The sequence below is a fragment of the Tachysurus fulvidraco genome, chromosome 1 (genome assembly GCF_022655615.1).
Source record: "Tachysurus fulvidraco isolate hzauxx_2018 chromosome 1, HZAU_PFXX_2.0, whole genome shotgun sequence".
Classification (NCBI taxonomy): domain Eukaryota; kingdom Metazoa; phylum Chordata; class Actinopteri; order Siluriformes; family Bagridae; genus Tachysurus; species Tachysurus fulvidraco.
Genome location: NC_062518.1, coordinates 30,153,640 through 30,175,300, shown reverse-complemented (window position 1 = coordinate 30,175,300; position 21,661 = coordinate 30,153,640). Strand labels below are relative to the sequence as shown.

General features: G+C 38.5%; 1 protein-coding gene across 4 annotated transcripts in view; it reads right to left on the bottom strand.

Annotated features, from left to right (window-relative positions):
* The window catches only part of LOC113657392 (serine/threonine-protein phosphatase 2B catalytic subunit alpha isoform), an 82,991-nt gene that overhangs the window by 9,345 nt on the left and 51,985 nt on the right, over window positions 1-21,661 (bottom strand). For 2 of the 4 annotated variants that reach the window (XM_047812977.1, XM_047812981.1), the window contains exons 3-13: window positions 18,338-18,462; window positions 15,357-15,468; window positions 14,858-15,003; window positions 12,482-12,621; window positions 9,277-9,354; window positions 8,571-8,665; window positions 4,872-4,997; window positions 4,485-4,556; window positions 2,997-3,023; window positions 543-627; window positions 299-396 (exon numbers count right to left, since the gene is read on the bottom strand). In XM_047812977.1, coding sequence (XP_047668933.1) covers window positions 299-396; window positions 543-627; window positions 2,997-3,023; window positions 4,485-4,556; window positions 4,872-4,997; window positions 8,571-8,665; window positions 9,277-9,354; window positions 12,482-12,621; window positions 14,858-15,003; window positions 15,357-15,468; window positions 18,338-18,462 — 1,104 coding nt within the window. The remainder of the gene's footprint in view (window positions 1-298; window positions 397-542; window positions 628-2,996; window positions 3,024-4,484; window positions 4,557-4,871; window positions 4,998-8,570; window positions 8,666-9,276; window positions 9,355-12,481; window positions 12,622-14,857; window positions 15,004-15,356; window positions 15,469-18,337; window positions 18,463-21,661) is intronic. The other 2 variants (XM_027169126.2, XM_047812983.1) reach the window with 1 other exon arrangement.

Genomic DNA, 21,661 nt, shown 5'->3' with positions numbered 1-21,661 from the left:
GATGGCCGATGTGACAATCACAATTAACATGCTCCAAATCCAATGAACATTAAACTGAGACTAAACACACTTTTCATTTTGTAATGCATATTATAATTATATATTCCTTAAAATTTTGATGATAGAAACAGACTACTCTTGTCCATTACCCATTAAAAGAGTAGATATTTTATATGAAGCATATAACTCCAATTACATAAAAAAAAAAGGAAAAAAAAGGGATTCTTCATCTTGTTTGTGAGCCGATGTCTTTGCACTGTGTGTATGTATAAGTGTGTGAGAGTGTGTATGTTCTTACCGTTCTGGAGTTTCTCTCTGCCTCCTGAAAGAACACCGCTGGGTAGCATGCCAGTTGGGGTGAGACCTTTCAGAGTCAGAACACTCTCACTCTCCTCTCTGAAATACAGACACAGCATTACACATGTTTATATGTACACATACACACCTACACACACTTACACAAACACACACACACACACACACACACACACACACACATTAACACACGCTTACACACACACACAAAAAAAATCATTTCTTACCGCAGAACTGAGAACACTCTAGCCATCTTCCCAATGGCACGAATCTTATTCCGGATCACTTCTTTACGAGCAGAGGCTGTAGCACCTACAAACATGCAGAAAAACACAGGGTCCCAATGAGGCCACAGCAAACTTAAACCTTATCTACATCAGGTACTGGTGTTTTTTTTTGTTTGTTTGTTTTTTGTTTTACAAAACATCTTTCACTGCAACTATGGCACAGCCTCAAAAATCTTAAACTGTTCAAATATTTAATATGTTCACTTTTATCCTAATGTCCAAAAAGATAAACAGCTGTGTTAACTAAATTGAACCCTAAGGTACAACTACCCAAACCCATAAAAAGCTTAATTCATGGCAATGCGACTAATTTGTTGCCCTGGCAAAGGCAAGTCAGATCAATAAACTAGTCCCCTACAGCATACAATGCTTCTAGATCTCAGAAAGTGAAACACATGCTAAGCATTCGGTTAGCTTCCTATTGACTTCTGCAATCAGGGTTACAGTGAGGCTCCTCACAGCTTCACATACACACTATTATTCACACTGTTTTAATCATGAGCTAGCTTCAGGGGGCTGTGAATAAGGTTGCGAAAGGGGAAAACCCAATCTTTGTTAAACAGTCACTATATACACTGTATTGCCATCAGTTTGTAGACACCTGACCATCACACTCAGTTTTAGTCCCCATTTGCTCCACTCTTTTGACTAGAATTTTTTTGGGGGTGTGGCTTTGGCGGTTTGTGCTCATTCGGCTACAAGATCATTAGTAAAGTCAGGCACTGATGTCAGGGGATGGAGATGAGACTGTGGAAGAAATCTCTTTGTGCACAGAGACATTGTTATGCTGGGAACAGGTTTGGACCCTTTAAATCCTGTGATGAAAAAAATATAATGTTACAGCATTTAAAGACATTCTGTACAGTGGTGGCTCAAGTGTTTAAGATGCTGGTGTTGATCGGAGGGTTCAAGCCCCAGCACTGACAAGCTGCCACTGTTTGGCCCTTGAGCAAGCAACCCTTAAGCGTCACTGCTCCAGGGGAGCTGCATCATGGCTGACCCTGTGCTCTGACCACAACCTCCAAAGGTGGGATTTTCAAAGAGAGAATTTCATTGTGCTGTAATGTATATGTGACAAAATAAAGGCTTCGATTCTGTGCTTCTACCTTTGTTGCAAGTGTTCAGGGAAGAACCACATATAGGTGTGATAGTCAGATTCCCACAAATCTTTGGTCATATAGTGGAAATACTTGGAGCAGACTTTATAAACTGGTGGTCAAGAGAGCATAACAACATGACTGTGGTTGTCAGACATTTAGTATTTATGATATGCACAGTATTTGTAATATATAATTTAGTAGCACTGCAGTGAAAAAGTTCCGATATTAGCCATTAATTCATAGTTAAGTCTGTAGCTAAGCAGTAATACAGCAGTAAATATACAACGTTAATATCCGGCCTCATCATAGCTCCTGGGCCCTTGGTTTGATTCGAAGCTTCGGGTTACTGAAAGTGCAGAGTTTTGTACGTTATCCATGGGAGTTCTCTGGTTTCCTAACAACATGTGGCAGGTGGATCAGCTACTCTAAATCATCGCAAGGTGTGAATCTGTATGCAAGTGGTATCCCATCAAGACTGTGTTCTTGGTGTTCCTTGGCACTATGACCCTGAATGGGATAGAATGCTTAATTGTGTGTTCCACTTAATTCTGAAATTCCTCCATTTGGATGTCTCCACACTTGACTTTTGTATTATTACCTCATCAAAACAGCAAACTATATAGTCAACATATGTCTAATTTGTTTGCTATTGATGATGTGAGCAGTCATGTGATTTGACATCACTTGCTAAACTCTAGTTTCATGAGACCTTCTTCACTTTCTGAGCAGGAATTTCAAGTCACACGCTTTAGCCAAATGCTCCGTTAAATGAATGACCAGCTTATTTGGGTCTTTGAGCTGAGATGATGGATAAGGAGTACATTTAATGTGTTAACATAACTTTCATTCCTTACGATATATCGGTCTGCACTTTTCAGTTTTGTAACCTAATATATAAACCTTCTATATAAATAAATAAACCTAAATAAACCTTCTGCTGTATTCACTACTTATGTGCACTTCTTAGCTATGGACTTCTGATGAATATTGATTTCAAATTCAAGCACATTATAATTATCACACAAGACTAATATTCCCTTAAAGTATGGACAAACATCCACTGCTTCTTTCATAATTATCACTAAATCTGAAGACTATCTATACACCAAACATTTACAGCCTCTAATTTAAAGTGAGTAATGAGAACTTTAGGTGGACATTAAGGATAAAATTAGTATTACTCCCTATAATAATAATAAAGCTTAAACTTGGTGTTATGCAAACCGTTAGCAAGAGATACAAACAATAAGCAAGGCTGCACTGTGCACACGGCAAGGCATGTGGGAGGCTGTACCTTTCTTTGGGGCATATATTAGCTGTCCTTCTCAAGAACACCCCAGAAGAGAACAGAAAAAGAACAGAAGAATGATCAGTGGATGGCTGAGGGATGGGAGAGGGAGAGGAAAAAGAGAAGCAAAGAAAGCAAAGAGACTGTAAGATAGATGGATGGAGACAGCGAGAGAGGGAAACAGGAACAGAGTAAGGCTGAGAGGGAAAGAGTGAGTGGAAGGGAGAGAGAGAGAGAGAGAGAGAGAGAGAGAGAGGGAGGCATGGAGGAAAAGAGAGGAAGAAAGCCACACCTATGGAGCAAAAGAAAGGAAATGCCTGACCCAATGACTGTGTGGGGGAACAAAAGAGAATCTGATTAGATAAAGCTGCAGGAGAAGTGAAGAAAAAAAAAGAATGTGCAAACAGGAGGGTGGGAAGGAGAGGAGAACAAAAAAGCAATGATTATGTAAGAAAAACAAGGAATAAACAACTGGGGAAGAGGTATTCAAATCTAAAAGAATCTCAGAACCAAACTAAACACTATTAAAGCATGTCTGACAGGAGGAGGAGAAGTGAGCAGAAGACGTGTTAAAGGAGTGTGAACTCGGTATAGTTTAGCCTGCTAGCCGAGATATTCCTCTTTCTTTTCAAATCAAATATCAAACACCAGCAGTTCAGCGAACACAACTGTGATGCTGCTGCTGGGATGCTGAGGATTTTAGAGCAGGGAAAGACATATGTGTTTTTAGACATATCGTAGCTCAGAGAAGGTGCATTTGTTTGTCACTTCCTGTTCTGAGGGGCAGAAGCAGCTGGTGCTTTTGCTGTAATGGGGTTATGACAGTGTGCATACATCCCATCAGTCATCAGCATAAATGTTTAGAATTTGCAGTACATAACAACGCTGAAGCTGAAACACTTTGAGTTATGCAGAAAGTCCCTACATACATCAGCCTCTTGCACACTTCTAGCATAATCGGCTTATAAATCCCAAAAGGTAACGCTCAGTTAAATAAACCTTACATTTTCTCATATTCTCTTATTTGAAAATCTTAAGAGTTCCCCTGCCTTCAGATGTTTTCTGTCTAAACATATAGTTTTCATCCATGAGAAAATGGTAGTCTCCTCTGCATGCAGGGTTATTGAGTATATTATATAGGTGTAAATGGAAGAACTTTCAAGCAGCTGTATTTTCTGTCTAAACTAAATCAGAGCAGCTGCTGATTGCGTAGCATTAGGGAAACTAAATCAGCTTTACAGGTTTTTTTATTTTATTTTATTATAACGCACCAAGCTTTGCCTTACTGCAACATCCGTGTTCACTGCAGACTGTGTACATATCTTACATTTATAGCTAACCTGTACAGTTAACCTGTTTAACTCGGCCTTGTTGTGTCAGAGATCTGAAAACAGCCACACACACTGACTGCTTAATCTGCTATACACCAGAGTAACTCAACACCAAGCTGAGCAAGTGTAGTGTGTGTGTGTGTGTTAGCTGTAATCATCTTACCATCAATCTCCTCGTCTGTAGTCAGCTCATCGTTGGAGCAGATGCTCAGTACATTTACCAACATCTCAGTGACTGGGGAAAAGAACAGACAGAAAGATCATGCCATTGCTGTTTTCTGGAATGTTCGATCATGTACTGTAGTAGTGGGTGACAATAAAGATAGTGTATAATAATACTTTAAGTAGTAAATAAATACGTCCCGTGATAAGCGGTATGTACCACAATATTTGTAGCTATGCCACAGCTTTGATTATAATGTTACTGAATGTTTAAATAACACATACTTGAAATGGAAGAATAAATCTTTCTATACAAAATCAATTTACAGCTATTCTGCATTACTGCATGAATGTGTGTGTGTGTTCAGAAGAGAGTTTCACAATGTACCTTTCTCCCCAACAAAAGGCAAGGACCAGGTGAAGACATCCATGAAGTTGGGCAGCCAGTAGGGGTGAGGAGAACAGTTAAACTGCCGAATGTTCATGACGTTATTCTCATATTTCAGCACAGCAGCTAAATGCATGGAGAGCAAGAAAAGTGAGGATTTAAGAGTTTAGATGTTCAACAGTTCTCACACTCTCTCACAGAAAAACATGCAATGTACAGAGAGTTCATTTTATATAGCTGAGTACACAAACATACAAGTAACAGGTTTCTCAATTTTTAAAATGAACAAAGTTCAGTGTGGAGAGCAACACTATTTCTTTCCATCTTATCACTATCTACCATACAAACATGAATTACAGTCAGCTCCAGAATTTTTGGCACCCTTGCTACACATGGGCAAAAAACACACACAAAAAAAACATTTTATTAAAACAATTTATCTTCTGTATAATTAATTGACTTTTTATCCTTATTTATTTATTTATTATTACGAAACATTACCAATAATTCTGGTGCCAGCAGTCCTGGGGTTAACTGTATAAATTCCTCTTACTTCCTGACATCAATTATAGAATATTAATGTAACATGCTACCCTTCGGAGTGGCCCACAGCCAGTATGATATCTGCTTTGGGCAATAAAGCGAGTGATAAAATGAGTGGTCTACATACAAATCCCAGCTATCTTGTTGAAATCTTATCTGTGTGGCTCAAGGTCATTCTCAGTGTGCTATCAGGATTAGAATAAGCATGGTGACTCCTGCTTGTGTGCCTCACATACTGAAAGCTGACACTGCACTTGAGTTTGCAAAGAGGGAATTTCCCGGCCTGGAGTCTCGCTCTCGATTGAGAATAGCAGGTTGTCATGCGGCGCAGAGTGCGGACCAGCTGTCAAATGCAAGCCAGACTTAAATACCTGAGAGCACGCCTCTACTTAAACTCCAACTTTGTTAGATGGGTTGAGATGGGTAATGCCTAAAATGTAAATGTAATTTATAAAATACAATTTATACATCATAATAATTTATGATACGGCTTATGAAATCTTTTTACAAGTTAAAGTAAAAATAGTTTAAATGTGATTAGATTTGAGACGCACTTCCAAGCACAACCATGAGGTGGCTCCAGTGCTCATTAACACTTAACAGTTGAGACTATATATTAGGTATTTTTCTTATTTGCATGGATATTATTTACATGTAAACAAACATTACAATGACTCGTTGGAATAAAAAAAGTTACGGCTAAACTAATTTAATTCCAAAGTAGAAAGAAAGAAATGAATAAATGAAAACTATGTTCTAACAAGTTAAATAGTAAATCTAGAATTTTGCCTTTTTATGACTGTTATCATAATTAATAGCTGTGAACTCTCAAACATTAAATATTATTACATTCCAAGTCACATTGAGAACAATGTCATTCATCAAATGAAAACAGAAAAAGCAGTAAACCTGGAATCAAAGCTAAACAGAATGGGACTGTAAAGAAACAGAGCACTGTGGCCATGGAGAGAATCTGTTGTGCTCTCTCTGTTTCTCTCCCCTCCCTCATTCCAGGATACAGAGTCATCATAAGTGACGTGGCCGATACAAAACCTTCCACCCGAGAACGTCAACAAACCACAGGGTGACCCCACAACCTGCTATCCTAAACACAGGTAAACACACTATACCTCAAGAGGTAAAACAGCTCATGCTAGAATGTGTGGCATGTGGGACGAAATCAGAGTCATCAATGAACCAATTAACCACCATTATAGAAAAACATTAATTTCCCAAATACCATTAATTTCCCAAAAACAGATTCCTTAGAAGACAACAAGCCACTGTTCCTGAATCATCTAATCTCTCCTGTGCATTTGTGCAGCTTGAGACAAAACCTGACTGAGAATCAGTATTCGAGGCATGTCTTATCTGGAATCCCCAACTGTTGTGCCACTGACAGATGGAGGAACCCTCGGTGCTTTAATCAATGCTTGGAACAAGCTCAGCATGCTGGCAGGGGCTGTGGCCATTACCCATGCTGAGTCCTGCTACGCTTTCCTCTGCTCGGAGACTAAAACACTGGTTAGGCATTCATTAGCTACATCAGCCTGACCAGCACTACCGACCGCTACTTCACCAGTCTTTGTTGTCAGATTTCCTGTGCATTGTCATGGTTTGCCTTCTTTCTGTGTTTCATGCATGCAGAGCTACAGGCTGATGGACAGCTGGAGAGTAAATCTGGCAACCCAGGAGAGTGATGGATAATGTGGGCACACCCTCCCACTCTCACTGCTGGATTTACAGCAGCGCTCTGAGGCTATCAATCTTGACACAGGCCATGACTCTGACTTCACTGAGAAGAGAGGATCAATCTCCCATGTATCCATCTACCCCCTGCCCACTGTCTGCTTGATCCAGCTTGAAATGTTTGTGTGGAGGTTGTGATGGTGCATGGTGTTCGGTGTGAACAAAGCATAGCTCAGTGAAATCATTGCGGCACTGCTAACACTGAATGCACCTCTGATCTCATCTGCTTAATGGCAGCTCATTTTGGTCCAGAAAAACAAACACCTCCCTGCAACAGTTTGTTAATGTAGCTGCAATGTAAACACATTGCAGCAACAAGCTATCATTAAGAGCCAGACTGATGCAAAATTAAAGATGGTAATGGTGCTGGAATACAAAATTGGTCCGAGTCTTTAAGATACACATTACAGCCAAAAGTATCTGGACGCCTGACTGTCATGTTAATATGGGGCTCTTCTCCAATCTGTTTCTACAAAGTGTGAATCAGACAATTGACTAGAATGTCATTTCATTTCCCGTCCCTGGAATTAAGAGGCTCAAAACTGTTCCAGCATGACAGTGTCCCTGTGTAACAAAGCAAGATGTTTTACCAGCCTTGATGCAAAAGACTCTAGTGTCTAGACCTCAACCCAACAAATTGAACTGGGACATTGACTGCAACCCAGAACTCCTCAGATCATTGACCTTACTAATGCTCCCATGGCTGAATGAACAAATCTACACAGCCACACTACAAAATCTAGTGGAAAGCCTTTCAATGTGATGGTCAGGTGTCCACCAATTTTTGGCCATATAGTATAAGTGGGACTCATTGTGACACCAGTATAATAGAATATAGTACAATAGTATAAAAGCTTTCTCGGCAATTCTCTTGCCTTGTGACATTTTCTTAACCAAGGCCAAAGCATTAGAGTTGTAACTTTAATTCACAATTAAATCACATTATTCACATCCTGGAGGTAATAATTGTTTTTTTTACAACTCAACCAGTTCTGATTCAGGTTACTGATTACTGCTGAATATCTGACAACCACACACAAGTTACATCAGCTTTGTGTAGGGGGTTGTGTGAACTCAGCAATGATTGATCCATCTTCACGTTTTCATTTGCCAGAAGAAAAGAGAAAGTGCATCATGGGTAAAATGACCAAACACCCACTCACTTTCCTTTCTCTTTAATGTAAAAGTGCTGACTAACTGAGCCTTGGTCTGTCCATCTTGCAGCTCAGCAGGACCACAGCAAGCCAACCACAGACTAGTGCCAATACACACACACACACACACACACACACACACACACACACACACACACACACACACACACACACACACACACACACACACACACACACACACACACACACACACACACACACACACACACACACACACGTCTACATCCCTTACCTTTATTGTTGTACACATCTAAGTAGTTGGGGGCTGAGAAGATGGTGATGAGCGAGGGGAAGCCTGTAGTCTGGCTCTTTCTGTACATGCGATACCTGACAACAACAAAAGCCCTTGAATCATTAACACTGTCTTTCTAGTTACAGAATCCAGAATCATTAATCACCACTGCTTCAGTAAAGCATTAGGGTTTCTTCTATATTCTCAACAGGTCCCACTGGTTTTGGCCTGTGGGGTTTCATTTACTGCTCAGCTCCCCACTGCTATAATCTATTGTACTGTGAGACTAGGGGGAGTCCAAACTACTCAGACAATAACTCTGCAATAATCAATAAAACTCCTGCTGCGCAAAGTGCTCAAATTAACTGACTAAAGCACAAGCAGGGCAATTTCATTTGAGCTGGAGTGAGTAAGCAGAATTTCACACAGTACCTGAGCTCATTTAAAAAATTTTTGGGAGAAAATTGTATGCACTTTTTCAGGAGATGAGCTTAATTACAAATAAATATATTTCTGAGGTATTCAGAAGTATTCTGCTTGCATCTAAATTGCTAGGCAGTGGCTCTCTCTCTCTCTCTTTTTTTTTTAATAAACAGTGCTACAAAATCATGGATAACTTTATCTTTGCTGTATACGGCCCAGCGGGAACATTAGGAACATAAATTGATCATTATTTCAGTTGCATGTATTTTGAACAAGACATTACCCAGCATCCTGTGCTTCGTGGGCCCGGATGACAGATAGTAAGTTGTTGTGTTGTAGGAAATCACACACAGCAGGATAACTACAGAAAGAAAAGAAAAAAACGTAACAGGAACATCAGTGAATGTAAAATATTGTAGCAGTTCAGCACAGTACATACTTTCTGGTAGTGACCATCGAGGAAGGAAACTTTGTATTAAAACAGTATGTATTTGTTTTGGAACGCAACGGGAAACCTCAAAACTCTCGAGATCAATGCTAGAGACTGAAAGCCAAAGCAAACACTTTCATCCATCCTGAAAGGCTAGATGTGAGTTTTTGGACTTTTCCATACCATAGCCATCGTCCAACTAGAAAAGGGCATGCTGGAACTTTCCTGTGTTTACAACTGGCTTTGGTGATGAATCTGCCCTGTGGCAGTCTGCAACCACTGAATGAGCTGACAGAACTAAAACAACATCATACACAAACAGAGCTCGGTGCCTGCACAAATACACTCTGAAAAGTTGCTGTTGAGGGAATGAGGTGCCTGGCTGTACCAGGCCAAATAACTGGAGGCCATAAAAATGGATTAACATGGGTTTGGTGGAATCTAAACTCATTAAAGAAAAATACTGAACCTGAGCAAAACAAATACGTACCAAATACCAGTGCAGTATTTAAACATGTACTTCTATGAATGAAAAAACAACTGAAAACTGAAAGATACAGCATACTTTTGGGGATCTCCTCACACTTTGGTAGCTACATGGCTTCTTATGGTTTCGTTTATGTGGAACTTCACTAGACTAAAAAAAATACGATAAAATTAGCTGAGGCTTACAGAATTTTTCTTATATCCATTAAAAAGGGAAAACTAGTTTATATTTTTATGGCATTTGGAAGATGCCCTTTTCCAGAGCTCCTTCAGTTTTTTTTTTATTCATCCAGCGGAGCGATTGAGGGTTAGGGGCCTCACTTAGGGGCCCAAGAGTAGCAGCTTGGTGGTCCTGGGATTTGAAGTCACAACCTTCTGATCAGTAGTCTAAACCTTAACCATTAAGCTATCATATATAAAGGCAGCCCAGTGACCAGACATCTCCAATAACACGTTATTCTACTCAGTAAATCCTAGGAATATGCTTTTAACCATGTTTCCATCATTCATCACAGGATTGGAGTTCAGTTCTTATTGTTAGCAAAACAAGACTGTTGTATAACAGTACAGATGACATCTTTTTGTTTTTCTTTAGTTGCCTGTTGGACAAATAACAAAACCTAAATGAAGTTCATATTTATATTGCCCTTGAGGAATCCAATTTACTGCAAAATATGCTGAAAAAGTAGTGAAGACAACATTAAATACAGGTTTTCTGTAAAGCTGTCGAATATTCACTTTTCAATATTAATAATAATTCAATATAGCACTTTTAACAATTCCCTTTGTCTCAAATCAGCTTTACAGAAGTATAGAAACTGAAGAGAGAGAGAGAAAATATATATATATATACACACACACACACATATATATATATTATATAATATATATATATATATATATATAATATTAGCAATTATCATGGCATTATGAGAGCTATTTTTGGTATTATTTTTAACTTAAAGCCAAGGCTCACGGTGCAATGGGTTTTGCTTTCTATCACATAATAGAAATTTGATGTGAGAACTTTCTAGAACATTCAATGCAACTAAGAATGCATTTGAAATACAAGTACTATTAATCTAAAATGTTAAACACTCGAATTGTTGTAATAATTGTTGACGAATAAAAGACTTTGGAATGAGCTTTGGATTATACCAAGTGCATTTATTGAAGTTGGATGATTTTTGTATCATGCCGCATCACACCATGATTATTTCCCTATAACAGCACACCCTGTTGTGCTTCATTCCTTATTCATTTATGGTATTTGAGTATTAGTCATTAACCCAAAGGTAAAGATACTAATCTTATAAAAATTAATTCTATTTTTGCTTCTATAACACTTATGAATTGTGTTAAGAAAATCTTAAAAATGGTAACAATTTTACAGACCAGATAAACAGCCAACCTTCCCCTGTGCTACACGTCAGGTGAAAATTTGAGTAGTGAGCAATTACACAGCTGGCCATGTGTGTAAATGCTACGAGGGCTCGTGGTGGGATGAGACAGGATGTTTGTCCCTGGAAGTGTTGAAAAGAGGCAGAACAGACCTAATGCACTGGTGCGGACTCGTAAAGCTACAGCTATGCAGTATGCTTTCAATTACACCCTACTGCTGGAGGAAGAAAATTGTGTATGTGTGTGTGTGCGTATGTGAGTGTGTGTGAGAGAGTGAGTGAGAGAGAGTGAGTGAGAGAGAGAGAGAGAGAGAGAGAGAGAGAGAGAGAGAGATGCAAATGCAGTAGCTGCTTAGGACTACTAATTTAATTGCAGTACTTTTCTGCTATACTCCACTCGTCTGTGGATTCAGCTGTATTAATGGATTTTCCTGATGCCCTCATGTGCTGTTCTGGTTTTGCAAAGGGATTTAATACATCTTTAAAAGCTTGCACCACAGCGTCACATACTACACGTTGCATACTTTATCAAACTGTAAATTGTCTTTGGTAAGGTTCATGTGTCCTTCAGGCAAGGTTTTCTGAAAACCAATCTAACAATGCCAGTCTGATTCGATTTTCTAACAAGCAGGTCTATGACATTTTCTAGTCAAAGCCAAAACAGCATAAATCATACATAATGTCATAGCTGCCAGAATGATGGCCTACCAGTAGAAAAACGAATGTGATTCAAAGATTCATTCCTGTTGTGCAAATGTAAAAATGAGGAGAAATTTTGAACATACCTGCACAACAAGAACTCGAAGCTGTATAATAAACACATACCCAGACTCAGAGGTCTATCCTACACACACTATATATAAAAACAGCTTGTGTGGATCCTACTGCATCAGCTGAACTCAGGCAGTGTGTAATACCTCTCACTTTTCACAATTTCTGCAACAGTTTTATTGCTGTCATAAGCTCCTGGTGTTCTAATCTAGAGATATCTAGCGGGTTCAGATGGTATGTTGTTGGGAGATAGAAAAAAAAACAAAAAACTGCTGCTTTCATGATTGTGGTGTAGGAATGTGTCGGTCATGTGAAATGATGGAGGTAAATGTCAATATTTGATATTAAATGTCAATATTTGTCAATAATGATGGTACTTGTGGTTTTGTGCTTAGTACTACCTGTAGAAGTAAGAACAGCCTCGCACTGTGTTGTGTGTGAAGTGTTCTTGGGTCTTCTCATTGCCGAAGTCCTCCAGCGGATCAGACCACAGCAGGTCACACATTGGTCCGTAAGCAGGAGGTTCCTTGAATCTGTCTAACTGGAGATGGTGAACACATGCTCAGTTTACAGATGTCTTGGATTTGAAGACATCACCATGAAAAACCAAGTGAAGCATTAACACTTTTTCTAACCACGTACTCAAAAGTAATGTTTTTAAATACAAGTCAAAGTCCCGCGTCTGGTATTTAAGCACGTTAATAAGCTAAATAAATGGTTGCATTCAGTTAGAGGTTAGAAGAGTACAATTTTTAGAATCCAGGCATTTTTATTAAAGTTGAGAGAACTGTAGGATTATTAAGAGTCGTGGCCTAATGGTTAGAGAGTCTGACACGTAATCCTAAGGTTGTGGGTTTGAGTCTCGGGCCGGCCACGACTGAGGTGCCCTTGAGCAAGGCACCTAACCCCCCAACTGCTCCCCGGGGAACGCAGCATAAATGGCTGCCCACTGCTCCGGGTGTGTGTTCACGGTGTGTGTTCACTGCTGTGTGTGTGCACTTTGGATGGGTCAAATGCAGAGAACGAATTCTGAGTATGGGTCACTGTACTTAGCTGTATGTCACGTCACTTTCACTTTTTTCACTTTCATAAATCTGGTACTTGCTCTGTGTGCATCATATAACAGAAAGGAGTGGAGGAAAATGCCATTGTAAGCTGTAATATCACAGAACTGGCACCGTTTAGTTAAAAATGGGTTCAATTTATTCAACGTTGAAAAACATGAAAATGAATAATGAATAATAAAGAGACTTTCCAGACAAACTGTCATCACATGGATATGTTCTCAGTTCTGATAAAAGCTGTGATGAAGGATTTACAGCAGTAAACCTGGTTGAAGCTTATGTGTCTGTCTTGTTAGAACTGAAGTAACGCGGCTTCTCTCTCGCTCTCTCTCTTGCTCACACGTGTGACAATTCCTCTCCATGCTCATGAATACCATTGTGTGTGTACAATTCATGTGTGCTCATTTTTAATCAGGCTGGAACTGCTCCGCTCGCTCAGGTCCTTACGATTTCGTTTAAAGCTACTGTTTAAAAATGTATGTTTTATCATATTACTTGTGCTTTTGGGAGATGCTACAGTTCTTCTTCCTGATAGCTTTGCAAAGCACAGTTTGCAGAACGCTATGTGTGGCAACGTACACTTGGCTTTTGATTTGACAGTTTTGCATGCCATCAGATCATCTTCTGAAGTAAATGCACACTGTATTCCCAATATCAACCATCCCTATTTTTCAAGGTTGCTGTTTTATAAGTAAATGCTGTAAATGAAATCTAATTTAATTTAACAAAGATGCCCTTTCTCTTTCTTATATGTTGATCAATGCTAGTCAGTCATGGGTATTTGTCAGCTTATATAGACTGCTCAACCGTAACATTAAAACCAAGGGGTTAGGATATATTAGGCAGCAAGTAAACAGTCAGTTCTCGAAATTGATGTGTTGGAAGCATGAAAATGAGTAAGTGTAAGGATCTGAGTGAGTCTAAGGAACAAACTGTGATGGATAAATGACTGGGTCAGAGCATCTCCAAAACAGCAGGAATTATATTAGGATGCATAGACTGTAGGTCTCTTTCAGCAGTATAATGGTATCTGCCACACTGAAAAAAATGTTCAGGAATGATTTGAGGAACATGACAAAAATCCCAGATGTTGGCTTCGCCTCCAAATTCTCCAGATCTAAATCTGATCGACCATCTGTGGGATGTGCTGCACAAACATATCTGATCCACGGAGGCTGCACTTCACAACTTACAGGACTTAAAGGATCTGCTGTTACCCTCTTGGTGCCAGATACCATAGCACACCTTCAGAGACCTTGTCCATGCCTCAGTGGGTCAAAGCTGTAATTGGACCTATACAATATTAGACAGGTGGTTTTAATTTTATAGCTGGTCAGTGTAAATTTTCAAAGCTGTCACATGATTAAGCAGCAATTCGATGATGCTTGGTCTTGAAAACAGCCTGCTTTCAAATAAGAGGGTTGGAGTTCACTGAAATTAAGTAATCCACCAATATCAAGTGAAGTGTGTATTTTATAGACTAATACCCGTGTCTGAATCACAAAACCTTCTGAAAGACTGTCTCTAAATATTCGCATTTCACTTAAGTATAACGTGTGTTATAGTGTCACATTAGGTATTACAAAGTGTTACATTAGGTATGAATTTGCTACTTACATTTTTTTAAACATTATACATTTCACACTTCGAAGCAATATTCTATAAAGCTGCTGGAAGAGTGGGAAGTTGATGGTTTCAGTGTGGCATACATACTTTTCTGATGTCGTCAAGGTTTGTTATTTCAGGGGACAGGCCTCCATGAACACACAGGAACTGCTGATTCATGAGCGCGGCCAGCGGAAGGCAGTCAAAGGCATCCATACATGCGTCATACACTCGCTCTGAATACTTAATTTTACCTATGAGGGATAGAAAAGACGGCCAAGAAGTCAATCGCTTTCAAAAAACTGGAAAAACGTAGGCTGACTGGCAGGTGTTTTTCTTTTTTTAATCCAAATGCAATACATCTGAAGTCAAACCATCAAAAGAGGCAGGTAGCATATATGACCTCATGGGCTGAACAGGAAACACTTTAATTTCTCTCTTTAGACTTTCCTTAGAAGAAAGTTACTGCAGTGTGTGTATATTAGTGCCTGTTTATTTTTAATTTTCCACATAGCACAGTTAACATCATGCTCAATAGCTGATGAAGTAAAAACATACAAGTTTTGTGGCTGGGTAAAGAGGTAATAAGGCTGTTTGCTATACTTACATTCCTGCTTAAAGGTGAAATACTCTGTTAAATGTCTACATTCGTGGTTCCCACGAAGCAAAAACAGTGTTTTGGGGTAAAGAATTTTTAAGGCCCATAAGTACAGCACACACTGAAAAGGAATATACAAACACAAAAACAAACATTTGTAGCAATGTGGTAATGACAAATGTTCAGATATACCATAAACAGCTTTATTTCACTGAATAAAAATAATCCTTAAATCAAAATAACTGTGTAGTACTATAAACTATACTATAAACTATAAATACTATAAACATCTACAGTTCTATAATAACTGTATGAATCTGCAGCTCTATAGTAACTATACATCTGCAGCTCTATAGTAACTGTATGAATCTGCAGCTCTATAGTAACTGTATGAATCTGCAGCTCTATAGTAACTGTATACATCTGCAGCTCTATAGTAACTGTATACATCTGCAGCTCTATAGTAACTGTATACATCTGCAGCTCTATAGTAACTGTATGAATCTGCAGCTCTATAGTAACTGTATGAATCTGCAGCTCTATAGTAACTGTATGAATCTGCAGCTCTATAGTAACTGTATGAATCTGCAGCTCTATAGTAACTATAAACATCTGCAGCTCTATAGTAACTGTATACATCTGCAGCTCTATAGTAACTGTATACATCTGCAGCTCTATAGTAACTGTATACATCTGCAGCTCTATAGTAACTGTATACATCTGCAGCTCTATAGTAACTGTATGAATCTGCAGCTCTATAGTAACTGTATGAATCTGCAGCTCTATAGTAACTATAAACATCTGCAGCTCTATAGTAACTGTATGAATCTGCAGCTCTATAGTAACTGTATGAATCTGCAGCTCTATAGTAACTGTATGAATCTGCAGCTCTATAGTAACTATATGAATCTGCAGCTCTATAGTAACTATAAACATCTGCAGCTCTATAGTAACTGTATACATCTGCAGCTCTATAGTAACTATAAACATCTGCAGCTCTATAGTAACTGTATGAATCTGCAGCTCTATGGTAACTGCATACATCTGCAGCTCTATAGTAAGTGTATACATCTGCAGCTCTATAGTAACTATAAACATCTGCAGCTCTATAGTAACTGTATGAATCTGCAGCTCTATGGTAACTATATATATCTGCAGCTCTATAGTAACTGTATGAATCTGCAGCTCTATAGTAACTGTATGAATCTGCAGCTCTATAGTAACTATAAACGTCTGCAGCTCTATAGTAACTGTATACATCTGCAGCTCTATAGTAACTGTATACATCTGCAGCTCTATAGTAACTATATATATCTGCAGCTCTATAGTAACTATATATATCTGCAGCTCTATAGTAACTATAAACATCTGCAGCTCTATAGTAACTGTATGAATCTGCAACTCTATAGTAACTGCATACATCTGCAGCTCTATAGTAAGTGTATACATCTGCAGCTCTATAGTAACTATAAACATCTGCAGCTCTATAGTAACTGTATGAATCTGCAGCTCTATGGTAACTATATATATCTGCAGCTCTATAGTAACTATAAACATCTGCAGCTCTATAGTAACTGTATGAATCTGCAGCTCTATAGTAACTATAAACATCTGCAGCTCTATAGTAACTGTATACATCTGCAGCTCTATAGTAACTGTATACATCTGCAGCTCTATAGTAACTATATATATCTGCAGCTTTATAGTAACTTTATATATCTGCAGCTCTATAGTAACTATAAACATCTGCAGCTCTATAGTAACTGTATGAATCTGCAGCTCTATAGTAACTGTATGAATCTGCAGCTCTATAGTAACTGTATGAATCTGCAGCTCTATAGTAACTGTATGAATCTGCAGCTCTATGGTAACTATATATATCTGCAGCTCTATGGTAACTATAAACATCTGCAGCTCTATAGTAACTGTATGAATCTGCAGCTCTATAGTAACTGTATGAATCTGCAGCTCTATAGTAACTGTATGAATCTGCAGCTCTATGGTAACTATATATATCTGCAGCCGTATAGTAACTATAAACATCTGCAGCTCTATAGTAACTGTATGAATCTGCAGCTCTATAGTAACTGTATGAATCTGCAGCTCTATAGTAACTGTATGAATCTGCAGCTCTATGGTAACTATAAACATCTGCAGCTCTATAGTAACTGTATGAATCTGTAGCTCTATAGTAAGTATATAAATCAGTAGCCCTATTTGAACTATTCAAACTGTAGCTCATGGTGTGTGACAGGATAAAAACTGCAATAATGTGAACAGTTTACTTGAAAGTCACATGAAGAGTTAAACATTTAAGTAAGCAAGCACATCCTTGATAAATTAAAAAAAAGGACAGCATAAAGGACTAAAGAAATGGCAGAAATGAAAAGCTGCTATGTGTGAAAGTAGATAAACTGACTGTGCGTAATCTAACTCATAACCTTTGTGTTCCGCTTGTTACTTATCAATGGATAAAGTGTTCATGGGTCACACTGACTTTGGGTAGCTGATATGAAAAATATTTGACCAACCTTGAATATATCTGTTGTTTTGTTTTTTTTTTGTTTGTTTTTTTTGGAACAGTAAAGACACACAGAGGCACTTCTTGTGCTTTTATGTGAGGATGTTCTTTTGGCAGGTGTGTGTAAACCAAGTGCAAATTATTTAACAGAGTGAATTCAGCTTTTATTTATTTGTGTGTTTGTTTGTTTATTTTAATAAAAAGCAGATTGTGTCCATCAATATTTCACCAATTTGGGTAATCTAGTTCATTCTCAAACATAACATTTGCTCAATAGAGTTTTTTATCCCTTTAGTTTCACAGTGAATAAAAACAAATTAAAATGAATTTAGACAAATTAAAAAAAGGTTCATTGGACCCAAACAGAACAGAAGGCTTAAAGAATAAATCTTCATGTAAGTGTTCAATGTGTTAGTGCAGCATTGATCTCATACTTTAAAACTGGTTATAAAACCAACATGAAACATACTTCAATACTGAAATATCCTCTGTCCACATAATCGCCGAGGAAAAGGTAGCGTGTGCTGGCTGGTGATCCTCCCACTTCAAACAGCTTCATCAAGTCAAAGAACTGCCCGTGGATGTCTCCGCATACTGGAAAATAATGACGGAGGAAAAGTTCAGAAAAACAAAACAAAACACTGCACCAATGAACCACGTCTAATCTTCATTTATATCGCAACTCTTATGAAAAACATGTAACCCTCTTGATCTATGCATGACACGAGTTCACACTAGTGTTCATATTTCCATGCAAAACTGATATCGGGGCTTTGAAGTAGCACAGTGACTGAAAGCTTTTCCTCCATCTTATGACCAAACAATGGTGCCTGGGGCTTTTTCATATAAAGAGTGTCACCTGGCCTCATGTTTAATGAATAAAGCATGCATCAGTGCTGCTGGCTGAAATGTGCCTTTGTGCATTAAACAATGCGCACTGAGCAAAGACTCACTTTCATCCAGCATCCAGTTGAGTGATGGCTATGGCGATGCCCTTATATAGTGACAGTGTAAATATGCGGTCAGATGTTTTGTGCTATAATAATCTGAGTAAATACACTGTCTGAACAGATCAAAATGGAGTTCAGCTTCTAGACCTTTATTTTCCATTGAAACAGTGTGTTATGAAATGGTCAAAAGGTGCATAATTATAACACCAATATGCATTAAGCAGCAGGAGACTGTTAATGTGGATCACTTATTCTCACATATTCCTATGTAATGTCTAGATTTAAGGCCAAGAGAGGCAGTACAATGGCATTTAACAGAGGCCAAGTCAACTGGCCCATAATCGTGTCGCAGTTTGTCTATGACAGGGGTCTCCAACGTGTCGCTCCCAGTAGCTCGAGACTCATCTTCTCGCCCCTTTCTGGTGTTCTGGTCTTACTGGTGCTGCTTATGTACATTTAAAATGATTTATTGCAAAATACAACTGGTCGATATTGAGATATTATTCAGCTGGTTTAGTTTAGGTCAATGATCGATGTAGATCATTGCTGCTAATAATATAATACGAGTAGCTCTTTGTTACCCTGATCTAAGACTTAGAAAAATACTTCTCAAGTTCAAGGTTTTGTTTATTCATGCACCAAGTAGATGTGATCTGGATAATGAATGATATCTGACCAAAATAAGGTCACCCAGCCGACCTGCTTTAGATATTTTAAACTGCATGAGAACATTCATTCATTCGTCCATCTTCATATGCAGCTTGATCCTGCTTAGCAATAAGATTGCATAAGAATAATACATTTTAAAAATTAAAAATGTATTCACTCCCATTTTTGGCCAGATTGCTTTAATTTTCTTAATTTTATTCTCTGAAAAGCCTTAACATGAAAACGAGTCCTTTAAAGCTGGGCCTGAATTCTGGATAATGATCATTAAAAATTCACACCAAACATCCACATGATTACACAAACTGAAAGCAAATATTTCCTCCTTTGTGAGCATGTCTTATGCAAACTAATGGTATCCATTTCCAACATCTGTTGTGTACAAATATGTATTATGTATATAACATTGTGAATCAATTCCTTTATTGACTCATTTTTATAGCTATTCCTTACTAATGACAAAAAAAAATAAATAAATCTCTCGCTCACCACCACCACCACCACCAAAAAAAAAAAAGACGTGTTACAAAGCATGTGGAAACACAGCGGTGATGGTGGTGGTGGTGAAAGAGGCACAAGGATGCACAGAGCACATTAGGGTTTGATTAGCAGATACTAATATGACCCTTAAAAGCAAATGTTTTTTTTTTTCTTTTTCATTTTTAAATGTTACTCTAATGTTACACCAGTAACCAAAAGAAAAAATGAGCAAGGACAACATGCTCAGAAAAGTGAACACATCCTACATTGCAGCACAATACGATGAGTGACACTATTCTCATAAGATGCACATTTCCATGGTTACTCCACTCTGCAAGCTTGGTTACGGTGTTCATTTGAAATGCAAATGCTATTTAGCCAATGGTCTTTCCACTCACATAGCATCCTATCGATATTTTCAGCTTTCATGGCAAATGTGCGTGCAATAAATTGACTCGGCTCGAGTCGGAGGCACTGGGGCTCTAATAGCGCAGCCTCGTCCGTCTCTGCTGAATCCGTCGGCGCAAACGTCTACGCCGCGTTGTTTGCGTGTCAGACTGGACACCGGATTAGTTATATGCCAGTTATTTAATATTTCATAGAGGCAGAATGAGTTCTATAAATAGAGCTTTCGCTGTTCAACTGCTATTTGCTCAAACGTATTAAGTCACGATTTATTAGCAGTGTTTAAGCATTGCGACTCTCCTACACATCTGCAAAGTGTAAGATCTTATACTGCTGCACTTCTACACCGTTCTGATTGGTCAAAAGCTACTGAATAATATTTCATAATAGCACAACTCGAGAGGTCTAAAGCCAATCACAGGTTTATATTAATGTGTTTGTTTTAATTCATCACAGGATCCCAACACTGCGGATCACTTTCCTTTCAGAAAAACTAAGACTATATGGGAAAATCTTCAGGACAGAGGTTTCCTAGTAACATGATGAGCTTCATTTCTTTCTTAGTAACAGTCTTCAGACAGGGAAGGACGGTTATAGCTGTTAACTCTATAACTTCACAGAAGTTCCACAGCATTATACTAGAGACATACTGAGCTTCACATTGGGCCATAATCACACTAACCTGGCACTGATTACACACAGCTCCTGGTTACACAATTTCACTTTTATACTCGGTTGTAGAAAGGATAAGTATTTAAAATCACACTCTCTTGTGTCAACCGGATGAGGACGAGTTCCTCTCAAGATTTCTTCTTCATATCGTCTCAGGGACTATTTCCTTGCCACTCTTGCTTCTTGCTTGACAAATACAACTTTGTACATTATATGTAGAATTTTTAAAGTCCTGTAAAGCTGCTTTAGCACAATGTCCGCTGTTAAAAATTCTATACAAATAAAATATTATTTTCGTATAACAGCACACAATACTGTATGTTATAGAGTCAAAGGTATGTTGACTTGACCGGTCACATTCGTATGTGCTTTCTGCAAAAATCACAACTCAGACTGCTTTGCTGATAGTACAGTATAACCGCCACTCTTCCGAGAAGGCTTTCCACTAGAATTTGGAGTGTGGTTGTGGGGATTTGTTTAATCAGACATGCGAGTGGGAGTGGGCTCAGAAACTGATGTCTAATAAAGAGACCTGGGTTGCAAGTCAATGTACTAGTTCATCCTGAAAGGTGTTCACATTGGGCTTGAAGCCAGGACTCTCAACTTCTTCCACTCCAACC